At 48.9% G+C, this 19,428-nt stretch overlaps 1 protein-coding gene across 5 annotated transcripts in view; it reads right to left on the bottom strand.

Annotated features, from left to right (window-relative positions):
* Window positions 1-19,428, bottom strand: part of LOC119963358 (adenosine deaminase domain-containing protein 1-like) — a 141,273-nt gene that overhangs the window by 7,179 nt on the left and 114,666 nt on the right. For 4 of the 5 annotated variants that reach the window (XM_038792384.1, XM_038792383.1, XM_038792386.1 and 1 more), the window contains one exon: window positions 11,320-11,557. In XM_038792384.1, the coding sequence (XP_038648312.1) occupies window positions 11,320-11,557 (238 nt within the window). Of the gene's footprint in view, window positions 1-11,319; window positions 11,558-17,426; window positions 17,602-19,428 lie in introns of those variants that run through there. The other variant, XM_038792387.1, reaches the window with a different exon arrangement.

Below are 19,428 nucleotides of genomic sequence, written 5' to 3'. Positions count from 1 at the left end.
ACCTCCGCGGTGCCAGGTGCGTAATCATCTGGCAGATATGTCCCACTATCTTCTGCTCAGCGGGAGTCTTCAACAGCATGTCCTGTCTGGCAAGTCCTCGAATGACAGATGCTGGAAAGTGCTACCATGGGCAGGAATCAGACCTAGTCAAGCGATGTGGAGCACCAGAACCTGTTGCAGAGGGGGTTGTCATCATCCTCAATCCCCATGGACCATACCCACTGTTACTGTAGGTACCACGGAGAGAGTTGCGGGGTGTGTGGAGGGGGGATGCGGTGTCCGTGTTCCTGGCCAGTCCCCTCCTTGTCGGTGAACCTGGAGGTGATTAGAGCATCCCATGCACGTTGGCACTAACGCAAAAATTGTGCGGCCTCCTGTGCCTGTGCAGGCCCCATGTCCTGCCCATCATTGCGTTTCCCCCGGTCCTCCTCGTCAGATGAGGACTGACATTCATCCTCCTCCTCTAGCATGTCACCCTTCTGCTACTCGATGTTGTGGAGTACCCAGCAGGCCACCATGATTATCGGCGACCCTCCCAGCGCCATACTGGAGGCCCCTCCAGAGCAGCCCAGGCACCTGAAACGCATCTTCCGGATGCCAAAGCACCGCTTGATCACGCCCATGGGCGTCGTTGCAGCAGGTCAGCGTATTGGTCTGTGGCCTCTGGGTAGGGGTCATCAGCCATGTTCGCAGCGGATAACCCCCGTCACCCAGGAGCCAAACCCCCAGCCGGGAGTGTGCCTCAAAGAGGCCGGGACCCGTCAAGTGTGTCAGGATGAAGGCATCGTGCATACTGCCCGGGCATCAGGCACAGACATGCATGATACGGAGCTGATGGTCTCACACCAGCTGCACATTCATCAAGTGGAACCCCTTTCAATTTGCAAAGATCGGCCTGTCATCTGTAGAATGACATGCATCCCCTTGATCATCCCATGAACCCAGGCGATCCCCGCTGCCCAGGCATCCTGGTGGGTTCAGCCCTCATTGAAATGGATGTATTGTGCCAACTGGACATATCAGGCCTCCATGATGGTGCGGATGCACCTGTGCACCGAGCTCTGAGAGATCCTGGGCAGGTCCCCACTCGGTTCTTGAAAGGACCCCATTGCTTAGTAGTTCAGAGTGACCGCCACCTTGACGACCACGAGGAGAGGATGTTCTCTCCACATATGGTAGATATGTCCCACTGTCTCCCTGCTCAGCCGGAGTCTTCGACAGCATGCCTGGTCCGGCAGGTCCTCAAATGACAAATGCAGCCAGTACACACGAGGCCTGATGTGGTGCCTGCTTCCCATATCCTCATCGGCCTGTTGGGCGGCCAGCTCTCTGTCCTCACCAGCTGGCTCAAATGCTTCAGGCTCTTCCCTTCGCCAATATCTTCGCATTCACATTTAGTAGCGAGATAGGCCTGTACGACCTACACTCTGTCGGGTCCTTATCTTTCTTTAACAACAAGGAGATTGAAGCCTGCCCCAGTGTTTGTGGTAGCACCCGCTTTCCTATTACCTCCTCAAACATTCCAACCAGCAGCAGCGCCAATTTTTCTTTGATTTTCTTGTAATACTCCACTGGGAACCCATCTGGTCCTGCCACCTTCCTCGATTATATCCTCCCAATTTTCTCCTTTATCTTTTGTTCCTCTAACGGCCTCTCCAGTGTGGTCCTATCCTCCTCCTCCAATCTCGAGTACTCCAAACTGTCCAGGAACTCCTGCATCTTCTGATCCTCCCACAGTGGCTCTGGCCTATACAAATTACCAAAGAACTCCTCAAACATCTTAATAATCTAGTCCGGGGCCACCAATTTCCCCGTCCTATCCTGCATCTGGACAATTTCCCTCGCTGCTGCCTCACTTCTCATTTTGAAGTTGGCCTACCAACATGCACCCCGCCGTCTTACCATACTCATAAATTGCCCGCCTCAGTTGGCACACCACTTTCCCCGTGGATAACCGATCAAAACTAGCCTGTAGCTGCTTGGTCTGCATCCCCAGCGCACCTCCTGTCCACCTCCAATATCTCATCTATCAGCCTTTAATGCTCTTCCCTGTCCTCTTTATCCACCTTGGCCTTAAACGATATCACCTCCTCCGTCACCACTGCTTTCAGGGCCTCCCATACCACCGCCTGTGATATTTCCTCCATGCAGTTAAAACCCACTTACTCCTCAATCACTCTCCCGATCTTCTCACAAAACCTTCGGTCCCCCAGCAGCCCCACGTCCATTCTCCATCCCGGTCTCTACACTGTCCCTTTCTCGAAGACCATGTCCCCCCAATGCCGCACGTGATCTGAAATTGCTATTGCCGAATACTCTGATCCTCTAACCCCAGCTAACAGCGCCTTCCCGACTATAAAAAAAGTCTATCCTCGAATAAACGTAGTGAACCGAAGAGAAAAATGAATACTCTCGCTCCCCTGGGGGCAGGAACCTCCACGGGTCCACCTCGCCCATCTCCTTCATAAGCCCAGTCAGCATCTTCCACGCCCCCCCGACTGAGAAAGCGAGCACGGCTGCAACCCATCAAGCCTTGGCTCCTGCACCAAGTTCTAGTGCCCTCTCACTATTAGTCCGGAATGGTCCCAAACACCGTCCTCGCCAACCCTGCATTATCCTATACGGGCCTCACGGTAGCATGGTGGTTAGCATCAATGCTTCACAGCTCCAGGGTCCCAGGTTCGATTCCCGGCTGGGTCACTGTCTGTGTGGAGTCTGCACGTCCTCCCCGTGTGTGCGTGGGTTTCCTCCGGGTGCTCCGGTTTCCTCCCACAGTCCAAAGATGTGCGGGTTAGGTGGATTGGCCATGCTAAATTGCCCGTAGTGTAAGGTTAATGGGGGGATTGTTGGGTTACGGGTTACGTGGGTTTAAGTGGGGTGATCATTCCTCGGCACAACATCGAGGGCTGAAGGGCCTGTTCTGTGCTGTTCTATGTTCTATGTTCATACTTGCCCTCCCCTCCAATGCCCTTGTTACTATCACATATCTACCCCCTGGTCCGCCCCCACCATCTCCATCTGGAACCTCATTCTCTTACTAACCAAAACCGCTATCCCCTGTGCTCTGCTGTCGAACCCTGAATTAGATACTTTTTTTTACCCAAACCTTCCTGAGCCTCACCTGATCCTTCACCCTCAGATGAGTCTCTTGTAGCATAACCACATCAGCCTTTAAACTTTTTAGAGGCGCAAACATCCTCAACCTCTTCACTGGCGCCTCCAAACCACTCATGCTCCACGTAACTAACCTGACCGAGGGTGTCTCACCCCCTCCAATCCACCATTATAACTCCGGGCCCTGCCCACTAGACTTGGCCCACCCAGTCATATTGTTGCCATGAAACCCCTTGACACTGGGAGGTCAGGAGATTCCTGGACCGTAGGGTCAGTAGGACGGTCTTCCAAACCGTCGTGTTCTCCCTCCCCACCTGCCCGTTTCGCCTGGGGTTATAGCTGGTAGTCCTGCACAAGGCATTGCCCTTACTGAGCAGGTACTGACTCAGCTCGGCGCTCATGAAGGACGAACCCCTGTCGCTGTGGACATAGTTAGGGAAACGAACAGGGTGAAGACACTGTGCAGGGCTCTGATGACTGTATGGGAGGTCATATCGGGGCATGGGATGGCAAACGGGAAACGGGAGAATTCATCTATAACGTTGAGGAAATAAATGTTGCGATTAGTTGAAGGGAGGGGCCCTTTGAAATCGATGCTCAGGCGTTCAAAGGGCCGGGATGCATTTACCAGGTGTTCCTTGTCTGGTCTATGGAAGTGTGGCTTATACTCCGCGCAGACAGAGCAATTCCTGGTGACGGCTTTAACCTCTTCCGTGAAGAAGGGCCGGTTGCGGGCCTTGATGTAATGGGCGAGCCGGGTGACCCCCGGATGGCAGAGGTCATTGTGGATCGCCTGAAGACGGTCGTCTTGCGCACTGGCGCATGTGCCGCGGGACAGGGCATCTGGGGGCTCATTGAGCTTCCCAGGACGATATACTATATCGTAATTGTAGGTGGAGAGTTCAATCCTCCACCACAAGATTTTGTCATTCTTGATTTTGCCCCGCTGCGAGTTGTCAAACATAAAGGCAACCGATCTCTGGTCGGTGATGAGGGCAAACCTCCTACCGGCGAGGTAGTGCCTCCAGTGCCGTATGGCTTCCACAATGGCTTGGGCTTCCTTTTCGACTGAGGAGTGTCGAAGTTCCGAAGCGGAGGGGGTTCGGGAAAAGAACGCTACTGGCTTGCCTGCCTGGTTCAGAGTGGCAGCGAGAGCAACTTCTGAGGCGTCGCTCTCCACCTGGAATGGGACGGACTCATCTACCGCCCGCATGGCGGCTTTCGCGATGTCCGCCTTAATGCAGTTGAAGGCCTGGCAAGCCTTGGCTGACAGTGGGAAGAGTGTGGCCTTAAATAGTGGGCTGGCTTTGTCCGCATACTGGGGGACCCACTGGGCTTAGTATGAAAAGAATCAGAGGCACCTCTTGAGGGCCTTGTGAGGGAGAAGGAGTGCATACGGTCAGGGTCGGGTCCGAGGACCCCGTTTTCCATGACGTAGCCGAGGATGGCTAGTCTGGTAGTGCGGAAAACGCATTTCTCCTTATTATAGGTGAGATTGAGTTTTTGGGCGGTTTGGAGAAATCGGTGAAGGTTGGCGTCGTGGTCCTGCTGGTCATGGCTGCAGATGGTGATGTTATCGAGATACGGGAAAGTGGCCCGCAGCCCGTACTGGCCCACCATTCGGTCCATTGCTCTTTGGAACACCAAAACCCCGTTTGTGACGCCAAAGGGGACCCGGAGGAAATGGAAGAGGCGGCCGTCTGCCTCGAACGCTGTGTTGTGGCGGTCCTCCGGGCGGATTGGGAGCTGGTGGTATGCGGACGTCAGATCCACCGTGGAGAATATGTGGTACTGGCCGATCTGATTTACCATGTCTGCAATCCGGGGGAGGGGGTACGCATTGAGGTGCGTGAACCGGTTAATGGTCTGGCTGTAATCAACCACCATCCGGAACTTTTCCCCGGTCTTGACGACCACCACCTGAGCTCTCCAGGGGTTATTACTGGCCTCTATGACTCCTTCACGTAAGAGACGCCGGACTTCGGATCTAATAAACACCCTGTCCTGCAGGCAATACCTCCTGCTGCGAGTGGCCACTGGTTTGCAGTTGCACCACATGCATCGAGATGATCTGATCGCTGTGTTGCGACAAGTCTTCCTCCACTCCCTTCAGTTTCTCACTCTGCTCCTGCACCTCAGCCGAAGTCCTTGACACAGCCACCTTCACCGAAGCAATCGTCTTCTCCACCTGCACCTTCAGCGCCACAATCATCTCCTACCTCATCACCTCCATGTGCTTTGTAAATTGTTTCTCGAGTTCCAAAGCCATTACCTCGGTCATCTTTTCTGCTGTAAGCAGTGCGGCCCCACCTAGCGACCCAGCCTCCGCCACCTTTCCGGTTGCGGAGCTGACCCTTTCTCTCGACGGAAAACCTTCACTCGCTTCCTTCTTCATGACGGCTTTCTTTTGGTTTTTCGACATCCTCCTCCTTCCTTATGTTTTCCTGCACTTATTTATCAACATAATTGCCCCTGGGACCGGGCATTAAATTCTAAAAAATCAAGCCTTGAGCAGGAGCCACCCAACGTGCAACTTCCTCCTACATGCCATCACCAGAAGTCCGGTGTAGAAATAGTTAAGTGGGTTTTTAAGCAGATTTTAGCGGACGCAGCCGGTAAATCGCACCCTCAGTTTAAGATACAGCACTGTCTGCATATCCCGCCTCATCTGAGACACAGGTTTAATCCTGCTATATCCCCACTATACCTAAAGTGCCTTGTAGTTAAAGATTATTATATAAACTGAAAATGGACCTATGTTAACATTCAATCCTATTAGTCTGGTGTAGCTAGAGGCTATTTGACAGAGCTTTGTGCTCAATCCTTTGCTTGAATGCTGGGTCTTCCAGATGGGAGAATTGATGATATGAAAAAAAAGGGTGTACAGCATCCTAACTTCTGCAGCTCGTAAAAATGGTATTCGCTCATGGATCAGAGACAAGTATCCTTCAATTCAAAACTAGCATTAAATAGTTATGGAATGTATTCCTATGGAATTGCTGAATTCTGTGAACTATTCGAAGCCCGATGCATTCTGCAAAGCATCTCAAATTTATAGGCTCCACCTTAGCTGCCCAACTCCTGCGAGGCTTCCCTTGGGCCATTTTGTTAGTCTTGGATCTTGCAATAGTTTGCACTGGAGTGCTGAGCTTGTGGCATTTGAGTGCTACAGTGAGAGTTTGGTGACTGAGGGAGTACAAGGGTTCATTTTTATTTAAAGTCTAGTATTTCTTTTATTTAGTTAATTAACTTAAAAGTTGCTGTTTGGTCTATAAGAAGATGAATTTTGAATCAGCTTTAAACAAGGTTCTACTTGTACTTACTTGCAGCTGGAGCTTGTTAATTAGTTAATTGCATTAGGCCAGTTTTCAGAGGCTAGAGTCACAGTATAAATAGGAGCTAGTTACAGTGCAGACTTTGTTTGCACTGGAGTGCTGAGCTTGTGGCATTTGAGTGCTACAGTGAGAGTTTGGAGACTGAGGGAGTTAGGTGAGGAGGGAGTAAGGTGCTCCTTACATTTAATTTCCTATATTTATCAAAGAGCGTGAAGGGAGCCAGGAGTTTAGAGTACAGCTGACTGGAAGCAGAGTCGGAGGGTGGAGGTCCAGTTGGTCCACGGGGCAGCTAATTCTGTAAAGTAAAAGGGGATGGAGGCTAGGGCAGTTGCATGCTCCTCCTGTAGGATGTGGGTGGTGAGGGAAACCACTGGTGTCCCCGCTGACTATACCTGCGGGAAGTGCACCCAACTCCAGCTCCTCAAAGACCCTGTTAAGGTACTGGAGTTGGAGCTGGATGAACTTCGGATCATCCGGGAGGCAGAGGGGGTTATCGAGAAGAGTTACAGGGAGGTAGCCACACCAAAGGTACTGGACAAGAGTAGCTGGGTTACAGTCAGGGGAAAGAAAACTAACAGGCAGACAGTGCAGGGATCCCTCGTGGCCGTTCCCCTTCAAAACAAGTATACCGTTTTGGATGCTGTTGGGGGGGGGGAAAGATGACCTACCGGGGAAAGGCCCCAGCGGCCAGGTCTCTGGCACTGAGTCTGGCTCTGGGGCTCAGAAGGGAAGGGGGGAGCATAGAAAAGCAATAGTAATAGGAGATTCAATGGTTAGGGGAATAGATAGGGGATTCTGTGATCGCGAGCGAGACTCCCGAAAGGTATGTTGCCTCCCGGGTGCCAGGGATGTCTCGGATCGTGTCTTCAGGATCCTGAAGGGGGAGGGTGAGCAGCCAGAAGTCGTGGTGCACATTGGTACCAACGACGTAGGTAGGGCAAGGGGTGTGGAGGTAATAAACAAGTTTAGGGAGTTAGGCTGGAAGTTAAAGGCCAGGACAGACAGAGTTGTCATCTCTGGTTTGTTGCTGGTGCCACGTGATAGCGAGGCTAGGAATAGGGAGAGAATGCAGTTTAACACGTGGCTGCAGGAATGGTGTAGGAGGGAGGGCTTCAGGTATTTGGATAATTGGAGCGCATTCTGGGGAAGGTGGGACCTGTACAAGCAGGACGGGTTGCATCTGAACCAGAGGGGCACCAACATCCTGGGTGGGAGGTTTTCTAGTACTCCTCAGGAGGGTTTAAACTAATTTGGCAGGGGAATGGGAACCGGATCTGTAGTCCAGCAACTAAGGAAGCCGATATTCAGGACGCCAAAGCACGTAGTGATGCAGTGGGGAAGGTAACACTGACAAAAGGAGAGTACTTGCAGGCAAGGAGATGGGTTGAAGTGTGTATACTTTAATGCACGCAGCATTAGGAATAAGGTGGGTGAACTTAAGGCATGGATCGGTACTTGGAACTACGATGTGGTGGCCATCACGGAAAATTGGATAGAAGAGGGGCAGAAATGGTTGTTGGAGATCCCTGGTTATAGATGTTTCAACAAGATTAGGGAGGATGGTAAAAGAGGTGGGGGGGTGGCATTGTTAATTAGAGATAATATAACAGCTGCAGAAAGGCAGTTCGAGGGGGATCTGCCTACTGAGGTAATATGGGTTGAAGTCAGAAATAGGAAAGGAGCAGTCACCTTGTTGGGAGTTTTCTATAGGCCCCCCAATAGCAGCAGAGATGTGGAGGAACAGATTGGGAAACAGATTTTGGAAAGGTGCAGAAGTCAAAGGGTAGTAGTCATGGGTGACTTCAACTTCCCAAACATTGAGTGGAAACTCTTTAGATCAAATAGTTTGGATGGGGTAGTGTTTGTGCAGTGTGTCCAGGAAGCTTTTCTAACACAGTATGTAGATTGTCCGACCAGAGGGGAGGCCATATTGGATTTAGTACTTGGTAATGAACCAGGGCAGGTGATAGATTTGTTAGTGGGGGAGCATTTTGGAGGTAGTGACCACAATTCTGTGACTTTCACTTTAGTTATGGAGAGGGATAGGTGCGTGCAACAGGGCAAGGTTTATAATTGGGGGAAGGGTAAATACAATGCTGTCAGACAAGAATTGAAGTGCAGAAGTTGGGAACATAGGCTGTCAGGGAAGGACACAAGTGAAATGTGGAACTTGTTCAAGGAACAGGTACTGCGTGTCTTTGATAGGTATGTTCCTGTCAGGCAGGGAAGAGATGGTCGAGTAAGGGAACCATGGTTGACAAGAGAGGTTGAATGTCTTGTTAAGAGGAAGAAGGAGACTTATGTAAGGCTGAAGAAACAAGGTTCAGACAGGGCGCTGGAGGGATACAAGATAGCCAGGAGGGAACTGAAGAAAGGGATTAGGAGAGCTAAGAGGGGGCATGAAAAATCTTTGGCAGGTAGGATCAAGGAAAACCCCAAGGCCTTTTACACATATGTGAGAAATATGAGAATGACTAGAGCGAGGGTAGGTCCGATCAAGGACAGTAGCGGGAGATTGTGTATTGAGTCTGAAGAGATAGGAGAGGTCTTGAACAAGTATTTTTCTTCAGTATTTACAAACGAGAGAGGCCATATTGTTGGAAAGGACAGTGTGAAACAGACTGATAAGCTCGAGGAGATACTTGTCAGGAAGGAAGATGTGTTGCGCGTTTTGAAAAACTTGAGGATAGACAAGTCCCCCGGTCCTGACGGGATATATCCAAGGATTCTATGGGTAGCAAGAAATGAAATTGCAGAGCCATTGGCAATGATCTTTTCGTCCTCTCTGTCAACAGGGGTGGTACCAGAGGATTGTAGAGTGGCGAATGTCGTGCCCCTGTTCAAAAAAGGGATTAGGGATAACCCTGGGAATTACAGGCCAGTTAGTCTTACTTCGGTGGGAGGCAAAGTAATGGAAAGGGTACTGAGGGATAGGATTTCTGAGCATCTGGAAAGGCACTGCTTGATTAGGGATAGTCAGCACGGATTTGTGAGGGGTAGGTCTTGCCTTACAAGTCTTATTGACTTCTTTGAGGAGGTGACCAAGCATGTGGATGAAGGTAAAGCAGTGGATGAAGTGTACATGGATTTTAGTAAGGCATTTGATAAGGTTCCCCATTGTAGGCTTGTGCAGAAAGTAAGGAGGCATGGGATAGTGGGAAATTTGACCAGTTAGATAACAAACTGGCTAACCGATAGAAGACAGAGAGTGGTGGTGGATGGCAAATATTCAGCCTGGAGCCCAGTTATCAGTGGCATACCGCAGGGATCAGTTCTGGGTCCTCTGCTGTTTGTGATTTTCATTAACGACTTGGATGAGGGAGTTGAAGGGTGGGTCAGTAAATTTGCAGATGATACGAAGATTGGTGGAATAGTGGATAGTGAGGAGGGCTGTTGTCGGCTTCAAAGAGACATAGATAGAATGCAGAGCTGGGCTGAGAAGTGGCAGATGGAGTTTAACCCTGACAAGTGTGAGGTTGTCCATTTTGGAAGGACAAATAGGAATGCGGAATACAGGGTTAACGGTATGGTTCTTGGCAATGTGGAGGAGCAGAGAGATCTTGGGGTCTATGTTCATAGATCTTTGAAAGTTGCCACTCACGTGGATAGAGCTATGAAGAAGGCCTATGGTGTGCTAGCATTCATTAGCAGCGGGATTGAATTTAAGAGCCGTGAGGTGATGATGCAGCTGTACAAAACATTGCGCCCTGCCTGCAACAGTAGTAGACTCGCCAACTTTAAGGGAATTTAAGTGGTCACTGGATAGACATATGGATGAAAATGGAATAGTGTAGGTCAGATAGGCTTCAGATGGTTTCACAGGTTGGCGCAACATCGAGGGCCGAAGGGCCCGTACTGCGCTGTAATGTTCTATGTTCTATTGGTCAGGCCACATTTGGAGTACTGTGTACAGTTCTGGTCGCCTCATTTTAGGAAGGATGTGGAAGCTTTGGAAAAGGTGCAAAGGAGATTTACCAGGATGTTGCCTGGAATGGAGAGTAGGTCATACGAGGAAAGGTTGAGGGTGCTAGGCCTTTTCTCATTAGAACGGAGAAGGATGAGGGGCGACTTGATAGAGGTTTATAAGATGATTAGGGGAATAGATAGAGTAGACAGTCAGAGACTTTTTCCCCGGGTGGAACACACCATTACAAGGGGACATAAATTTAAGATAAATGGTGGAAGATATAGAGGGGATGTCAGAGGTAGGTTCTTTACCCAGAGAGTAGTGGGGGCATGGAATGCACTGCCTGTGGAAGTAGTTGAGTCGGAAACGTTAGGGACCTTCAAGCGGCTATTGGATAGGTACATGGATAGGGTAGAATAAGGGAGTGTAGGTTAACTTCTTAAGGGCAGCACGGTAGCATTGTGGATAGCACAATTGCTTCACAGCTCCAGGGTCCCAAGTTCGATTTCGACTTGGTTCACTGTCTGTGTGGAGTCTGCACATCCTCCCTGTGACTGCGTGGGTTTCCTCCGGGTACTCCGGTTTCCTCCCACAGTCCAAAGATGTGCAGGTTGGGCGGATTGGCCATGAAAAATTGTCTAAAATTCTATGATTAACCTAGGACAAAAGTTCGGCGCAACATCGTGGGCCGAACTCAGATTCTGACAGCAGTACTAAATCCATTGCTCTAGAAGATAATCTAAAGTAAAACATAATTAAAGCAAAATCTTGTAGATGCTGGAAATCTGAAACATAAACAGAAATTGCTGAAAGAACTCAGCAGGTCTGGCAGGAATGGACAGTTGACGTTTCGAGTCATGCGTACACAAAATGTTAACTGTTTCTCTCTCCACGGATGCATTTTTCCAGCATTTTCTGAAATATAATCAACTTATCAAATAATATAGCTATTAACAATATTACCTGCCAGCAATCCTTCCAGTTGCACCATTCACCACTTCTACCAAACAATCCGACTGAGACCAATTGAGGCTGAGAGTTTTATGAATAGAATTTGGGTGGCAAGGATATGCAGTTTCTGTAAGGCATATTTGCGGTTTGCTGACAATGTAGAAATTTGGGAGCTTTGAAGTCAGTGAATCATCCACACGCTGTTTAATTGCAACTTCCACTCCTCGTGTGTCTACGCAGTTTGCATCACCTGGAAAGTAAATATGATTTAATAAGCATTTAAACAGATATAATTTAGTTTTTCAAAGTAAATTAGAGGCACGATACATAATACAGATAAGTGTTGACACAAACTGAAGGGGAAATCATAGGAAGATGTTCAACACCATTTAAGCCACAAAAACCATAAGAGGAGTAGGCCATTCAACTCCTCGACTCTGCTCTGCCATTTTACTAGGTCCTGGCTGATCTTCTACCTCAATGCCATCTTACCATCCTATTCCCGCATCCTATCAATCTCTGCTTTGAATGTACTCAATGACCGAGTCTCCACAGCTTTCTGGGGTAGAGAATTCAAAGATTTACCACCCGGATTGAGGATTCAAAGATTTACCACCCTGACAACTGCGGGGATAGGTTGGTCGTGCAGTTTTTCCTGCACTGCTGGCTCGTCCAGACTCTGTTGCGCATGGCCTTCGTCACCTACACCAAAGAACAGCGAATGGCGGCAACTGACAGCCTCCTTCCCAGGGTACAAGGTTATCCGCCGTTCCTCCACCACGTCCAAGAGGGTCTCCTGCTCTGCATCGGTAAACCTCGGGGCTGCTCTCCTCACTGCCATCTAGTTGGCTGGGATGGTGTGTGTGGAGAGTGAAGGTGTCTAACCCTGTCGCTTTCTGCTCCCAGAACCTGTTTGAGATGGGGCAGGTCCCTCTAGCATCCCCAGCCAGTGCCACAACTGAGCACCCGTGAGTCGAGCAGAGACACTGAGAGACTCCACCCGAGACTCAGAAGACCCCAGAGCTTGGGTCAGAGGATGACACAGATATCTCCAGCACCCTCCATCATCCCAGAGGCACTCACCTCAGTCGGGCACTTTAGTGATTAGTTGACCAGGTACAGCAGGTGGAAGTACGGACACCCAAGGGTGCGCGGACAGTCGGAAGCAGGCCGATCCCAGGGACAAGCTGTCATCCAGATGGGTCTCGAGCCTCTGCAACAAACAGTCCCATCCATAGTGGAGATGCAGTCGCAGAGCCAGGGTCTACATGAGGGGTTGCGGGCAAGCATCCAGCATCTGTAGGTGCAGTTGGAGGAATCCAACCACGTGCAGGAGCAGGAGTTTGTGCCGACAATGTGTGCCACCCAAGCCAACACCACAGGGGTGGCGTCAATGATGGAGGCATTGGGATGACTGTTTTGGCTATGGATCAGCATGTCCAAGGCCTGGGGCATTCTGTGCAGGCACTGGCTGAGGCCCAGGACAGAATTGTCCTAACATTGTATTAGCAGATGAGGAACATATCAGCCATGATAGAATGGGAATGGCAGAGCAAACTCGATGGGCCGAATAGCCTAATTCTGTTCCTATATCTTATGAACTCTTATGAACAGCAGGTCATGGCTGGGAATGTCAGCAGCATTGCCCAGGCATTAATCACAGGAGATGGTTCAGTCCCAGAGGGAGTTGCCACAGTCCCAGACGGAGATGGTCCACTCCATGCTCCATGGCTACGAGCGTGCGGATCCTGGTCGAGATCAGAGTGGGCCTCCATGACTGGCAGCGTGCCAGGCTGTGGGGGGTCTCAGGGGATAGCTCCCCTTGCACACCAGTCCCATAAAGTAGCCCGTGGGTCATTGGGAACCCCCAGGGAGGAGATTGTGATGGGGCCCGTGCCACTGACTCCCACAGGGGAGGTTCCGGAACACCACAGCACATCGGAGTCCCCCCCTCCCCCGCCGCATCTAGTGGGCAGGGGGCAGAATGGGGCAGCACCACGCTACCCGGGATACCCGAGCAACAGCCCGGCTTATCCTGGCCCGGTTGCCCCAGAGGATGCCCGCAAACGGTGACCCAGGTTGCAGGACAGGAATTCAGCAGAACGCTTGCACTCCTGCTGTACCGTCTGGGGATCCACCTTTACGTAGTGTCAGGTCCGTAAGGCCAGGAAGTTAGACACTAATTAAGTTGGCACAGTGCATGGCACAGTTTAGTTATAGGGGCTAGGGCACAAATCTACAAATTCGGTCACGTTAAACTCCTGTTTTCACCATCACAACCTGCCTCGGTGCTCTGCCTGATTGGTATGAGGGGTGTGCTGGAGGTGAGAGAATGGGCGGACGTTGGTGGAAGGAATAGGCAGACCCTCTGAGTGGCCTGGGCTCCCCAACCCCCCCAAAACTGTCCCCAGCCCTGCCAGCCCTGGGATCCGATGGGACCATGTGATGGAATTTGGAGCTCGCATGCAGGGATCACCCAGGTGAACGGTGCAAACTGCTACCATGGGCAGGAGTTAGGGGTCGTCATACGATGCGGAGCACCAGAGCTCATCGGAATGCGGGCTGTCATCATCCTCCATCCCATGGACCACATCTGGTGTTACTGCCAACCCAGGGCCCCCACCCCGGAGTGCCGCAGGTATGTATCCCGATCCAGTGTCCACCCCCCCCCCCAAATTTGGCGAACCTGGAGGCGATCAGAGCCTCCCGTGCCTGCCTGGGCTCCCTGTCCTGACCACCTTCACCCTCCCCTGAATCCTTCTCCTCCAACACAATCCCCCTCTACCGTGCGATGTTGTGGAGGACACAGCAGGCCGCCACATCGCGGGTGATCCTTTCAGCATCAAACTTGAGGGCCTCTCCAGAGAGGTCCAGGCACTTGAACCTCATCTTTTGGAGGCCGAAGCATCAGTGATCACACTCTTGGTTGCTGCATGGGCTTCGTTGTAGCGGGTCTTCGCTTCGGTCTGTGGCCTCCGGATCAGAATCAACAGCTACGACCGCAGTGGATAATTCCTGTCACCCAGTTGGTTGATGGGTTGGGAAGTTTGGATAAAATGTGTTTTGCTAAGAATAAATATTGGTAACACAATCACAAAATTTGTGATTGTGGCTGCACTGTAGCACAGGGGCAGCACAGTAGCACAAGAGGATAGCACTGCAGCTTCACAGCGCCAGGGTCCCAGGTTTGATTCCCCGCTGGGTCACTGTCTGTGCGGAGTCTGCACGTTCTCCCAGTGTCTGTGTGGGTTTCATCCGGGTGCTCCAGTTTCCTCCCACAGTCCAAAGACGTGGTTAGGTGGATTGGACATGCTAAATTTCCCTTAGTGTCCAAAAAGATTAGATGGGGTTATTGGGTTACGGGGATAGGGTGGAAGTGAGGGCTTAAGCGGGTCAGTGCAGACGCGATGGCCCGAATGGCCTCCTTCTGCACTGTATGTTCTATGTTCAAATTTTTTAAAATTGAAAACACTGAAGAAAGAGGTTTGACAAAAATGAGGACATATAGGGGGCAGCACGGTGGTTAGCACTGCTGCCTCACTGCGCCAGGGACTGGGTTCAATTCTGTCCTTGGTGCCTTTGTGTGGAGTTAGCACTTTCTCCCCGTGTCTGTGTGGATTTCCTCCAGGTGCTCCGGTTTCCTCCCCTAGTCCAAAAATGTGCAGGCTAGGTGGATTGGCAATGCCAAATTGTTCTTTAGTGTCCACGTATATGTAGGTTAGGTGGGGTTACAGGGATAAGGCATGCGAGTGGGCCTATATAAGGTGCACTTTGAGGGTTGGTGCAGATTCGATGGACCAAATAGCCTCCTTCTGTGCTGTAGTAATTCTATACAAGCCTTCATGATGTCACAAATAGGTCAGCACAATGGGCAACTAAGTGGCAGGTGCAATAAATTGTGAAGTTAGTTATTTTGTGAGACTAAACAGAGCATGGAAGTACAGACTTTATGCAAAGGCACTGAAGGTTATGAATGAACAGAAATACCTAGTGTTTCAAATACACAGGCCGTGATATTAATGTAAAATTAGCAGGGGAAAGCATGCTTGAGACCTGGAATTAAATAAAGTGGTTTGGATTCTGCAATTTTAATTGGAAGGCAATAAATCTTGGTTTGAGGATTTGCATTGCAATGCTGCGCAGTGGGCATGATGTCATTAGTGTTATGGACCAAGATTTAGAGAATCCCAAAGTGTATCATGGAGTTCACCTGACCCACAACTTTTCATAGATTGTGGTTATGGGGAGCACACGGGCTTACTCTGCAGGTGTGATGCAAACAGAAATCTACAGTACTTTTAAATTAAAACAATGTTTATTTATGAAATCAGTTAACACTTTATAAACCCACAGTAAACATCATAACAACTATCAACACTAATAAATCCCCAAAGAATACAGCACTCGACAGATAGCCCTTAATAAATTCCCAAACAACATCCGGAAAACAAAAGACCCGTTTAACACAAAGATCAGGTTTAAATTATCTATCGAGAGCAGTCAGCACTTTGAAATTACCCAATTGATTTGGAGACAGTCCTTAGTTTGCAGAGAGAGATCCTTACACAGCTCCTTGCTTTGCCTGCAGCTATCCAGCTCTCAAAACAAAACTAACCACACCCTGTAGCAAATAGCCTAAAACAAAAGTAAAGCAGACAGACAGCCCAGCTCCACCCACTCTCTGACATCACTGCAGCTCTCTAATAAACCCCCATTTCTTAAAGGTACTCTCACATAACATAAGGAGTCCATTATTTAATGGGCTAATGCAGAAATGCAACCCGAGGAGCCAGGTGGTGCTTAGGAGGAATAAATAAAGAATAAGGGCAGTGCCAAACTTTAATGAGTGCCTGCAGATTTAATGGGGGTGAATCTCTGGCTGCGAAACACCCGGCGGAAATCCCACTATGTCGGGAGAATAATTGGAGAGGCCGAAAACGGGATCTGCGCCAGGCGTCGAACAGTGCATAAAGCTCCTAGCCCGCTGCAACTGACGTAATCTGAATCACACCCTCTTTGGACGTGAAGCAGTTCAGCATACCTGAATGCTAATTTAAATATGCTGCGACTATTTGGAAAGAGATTCTCCCGGCATTCTTCCACCGCCAGTGCAACGCTAAGCCAGCGGGAATCACTATTGGTCTCAACCACCGGAGACCAGTCATGGTGACTACACTGGGGGGGGGGGGGGGGGGGGGGGGGGGCTTCTGAAGATATTGTAGCCCCCAGGTGATCAAGGGTTATGGGGAGAAGGCAGGAGAATGGGGATGATAAAAATATCAGCCATGATTGAATGGCAGAGCAGACTCGATGGGCCGAGTAGCCTAAATCTTATCCTATGTCTTATGGTCTATAGATGGTCAGAGACATAGCAGGTTGGCACTGCTGGGAAGGGGAAGAGGTTTGAAAGTGGGTGGGGTGTGAAGAGGGGTTCTGGCGATTAGGGGAGGTCCCTGAATGGAGACCCATTGGAAGGGACCTGATCCCTTCCACACCTGTGTGTGTGGGGGTGCGCGGGGTTGATGTCAGGAGGCCTGAAGCCCCAATGCCAGTGATGGAGAGCTACCCTCAGGTCCTGTGCCGGTGGTTTGGAGAGTGGAGGCCCAATGCTAGCGATGGTGGTGAGGGAGCCTTTACTGTCACTTGAGATTGGGGCGCCCTTTAAAAAGAGAACTCTAACTCAGTGAAGCTCGGCTTGCCAGCCTGTTTAAGACCCGCTCCTCAGTGCCGGTGTAAAACCTGGCCTACCTCCCAAAGAAAGTCTGAGTGTGGGTGGATTGTGATCTGAATCACATCCAACTACCTGCCGGGAATCTCACCTCATTTCCCGCTGGAGACCACACTTAAGAAATATTGAACCTTGTATATTGTGTCTTGGAAGTAGGGCAGGAAATGATTTAATCAGGTCAGGAAAAGTGAGTACAGTTGCTGTTTCACCAATATTGTCTGGTGCAATCCTGTCTTTGTAGCAAAGGCTCTTTAAATGTTTTTGTGCAGTTGCATATTTGCGCATGGCTTGTGGAAACATTCACATTGCCGCGCATTTGCACAGATTAGAGGGAACAAGAACCCCACCTCCACCACTCAGTCTTATCGACCACATAATTTCTCATACCCACTTAAGTTTCAGCCGCGCCATCCTCGCATTTTGATGAACTTCTTCATCTCCAAGCATCCATTCATCTTTGCCATGTATCCAATCCTTATGCAATTTAATGCTTGTGTATAAGTCACTGAGGCAGAATGCACTGCATCCATTAGTTGACTTTCTCTCGCAGGTCTGAATCTGCGCCCCTTATAGGAAAAAGGAATAATAGACTGGAAGTGTACTCCACAAATAGTGCAATTCACGATTAAGCGATGGCGCCACAGAGAAGTGGTCCATCTGTGTCCCTCTTAATTAGAGGCAAATCACATTATGTTGAGTCTACAACACAGGAACAGGCCTAACTAGTCTGTCCCAGCGTTTAGATTACATACGACTCTCCTCTCACCCCTCTTAATCTAACCCTATCAACTTGGCCTTATATTCTTTTCTCCATGTTTATTTAGCTTGAATTATATATATGGCCCCTAGTTGCGGTCACATTCAGGGTGACTTATCAAAGCTATGTATTATCTTAAGAGAGATCTCGGTGGACAGATTGGGAACTTCAAATGGCTCTTGACAGAATTTAAAAATACAGCTGTACAAACTGAGCCATTATTGAGAATGAGCGATCTGATATAAAGTTTAAAGACACCATGAACAGCATTTGAAACTGGACTCCTTTTCACTCGACTTTGAGCCACAGGAAATCCAAGCTGAAGGCTCTGAATCTGAATGATAGCCAAAGTCATTTCAAATGCCCTGTTTTGCATGTGATAATGAGGTTAACTGGAATGTTGACTCACCTGTACTAATGATTGTGCTAACTCCAGCAAGCATGTTACACTCACACAGACAAATGTACCAGCCTTAAAATTTGAAATGTGTGGATCGGAGCCAATTTGCTCCATTCCATTCTATTTAGTGCTCTCCTGCTCTTAACCCTCCCATTTCTAGGTGTTAAAATCCCCCTGATTTCTAAAAGTATGAGCACAGGTAGGTAACATCAAAAAAAAAAAATTCTGAGAGTAAAAGATGAATGATGAACTGATACAAACACTAGTCAGGCTATTTAGAACACTGTAATGTTGTTTTGGACAACACATAGAAATGGTACGAAAGATACAAATAGCATACATGCCAGGGATGGGAAACTGTAATTATGAGATACTGATATTTAACTGGAGGCTTTGAGATTCAAAACTTAAAAAAAAAAATCATGAAGAGAAGGTAAACTATGAGGGCAAACTAGCACGCAATATAAAAACGGACAGAAAGAGCTTTTTTCAATGTACAAAGCGAGGCCAAAGTGGACATAGGCCCCTTAAGAAAAAACAACTAGGAAAATAATAAGAGGGAAGCAGGAAATGGCAGAGGAGTTAAATAAATACTTTGTGTCAGTCTTCACGGTTGAAGACACTAATAGCATTCCAAAAATACTAAATAATCAAGAGGACATAAATACAAAAACCACCACTAGAGAAAATATATTAAGGAAACTAATGGGGGCTAAAGGCTGATAAGTCCTCTGGACCTGATGGATTGCATCAGAGGATACTGAAGAAGTAGTTAGAGAGGTAGTAGATGCACTAGTAGTAATCTTCCAAGAATCCATAATTTTGAATAAATTCCTGAGGATTGGAAAAATGGCACTGCAACACCCTTATTCAAAAAGAGTGGAAGACAAAAAATAAAGGTAACTATAGGTCAGTTAGCTTAACATCTGTCATAGAGTTCATTATAAAGGATATAATGTATAATATCAAAGAGAGTTGGCAAGTCTTCGTGAAGGCAAATCATGTCTGACAAATTTACTAGAATTCTTTGAGGCACTAACAAGGATAAAGGGGAACCAGTAGATGTAATAGGAAAAGGAGCAGGCCATTCAGCCTGCCATGCCTACTCTGCCATTTAATAAGACATGGCTGATCGAACACTTCAATGCCTTTTACACACATTATCCCCATAACCCGTACGTTATTGTTAATCAGAAATCTATCAATCTCTGCTTTAAACATCTACTATGACTGAAC

Source organism: Scyliorhinus canicula, chromosome 3 (assembly GCF_902713615.1).
Source record: "Scyliorhinus canicula chromosome 3, sScyCan1.1, whole genome shotgun sequence".
Classification (NCBI taxonomy): Eukaryota; Metazoa; Chordata; class Chondrichthyes; order Carcharhiniformes; family Scyliorhinidae; genus Scyliorhinus; species Scyliorhinus canicula.
Note: the sequence above shows the minus strand (reverse complement) of the source record. Positions and strands in the feature narration are given on the sequence as shown.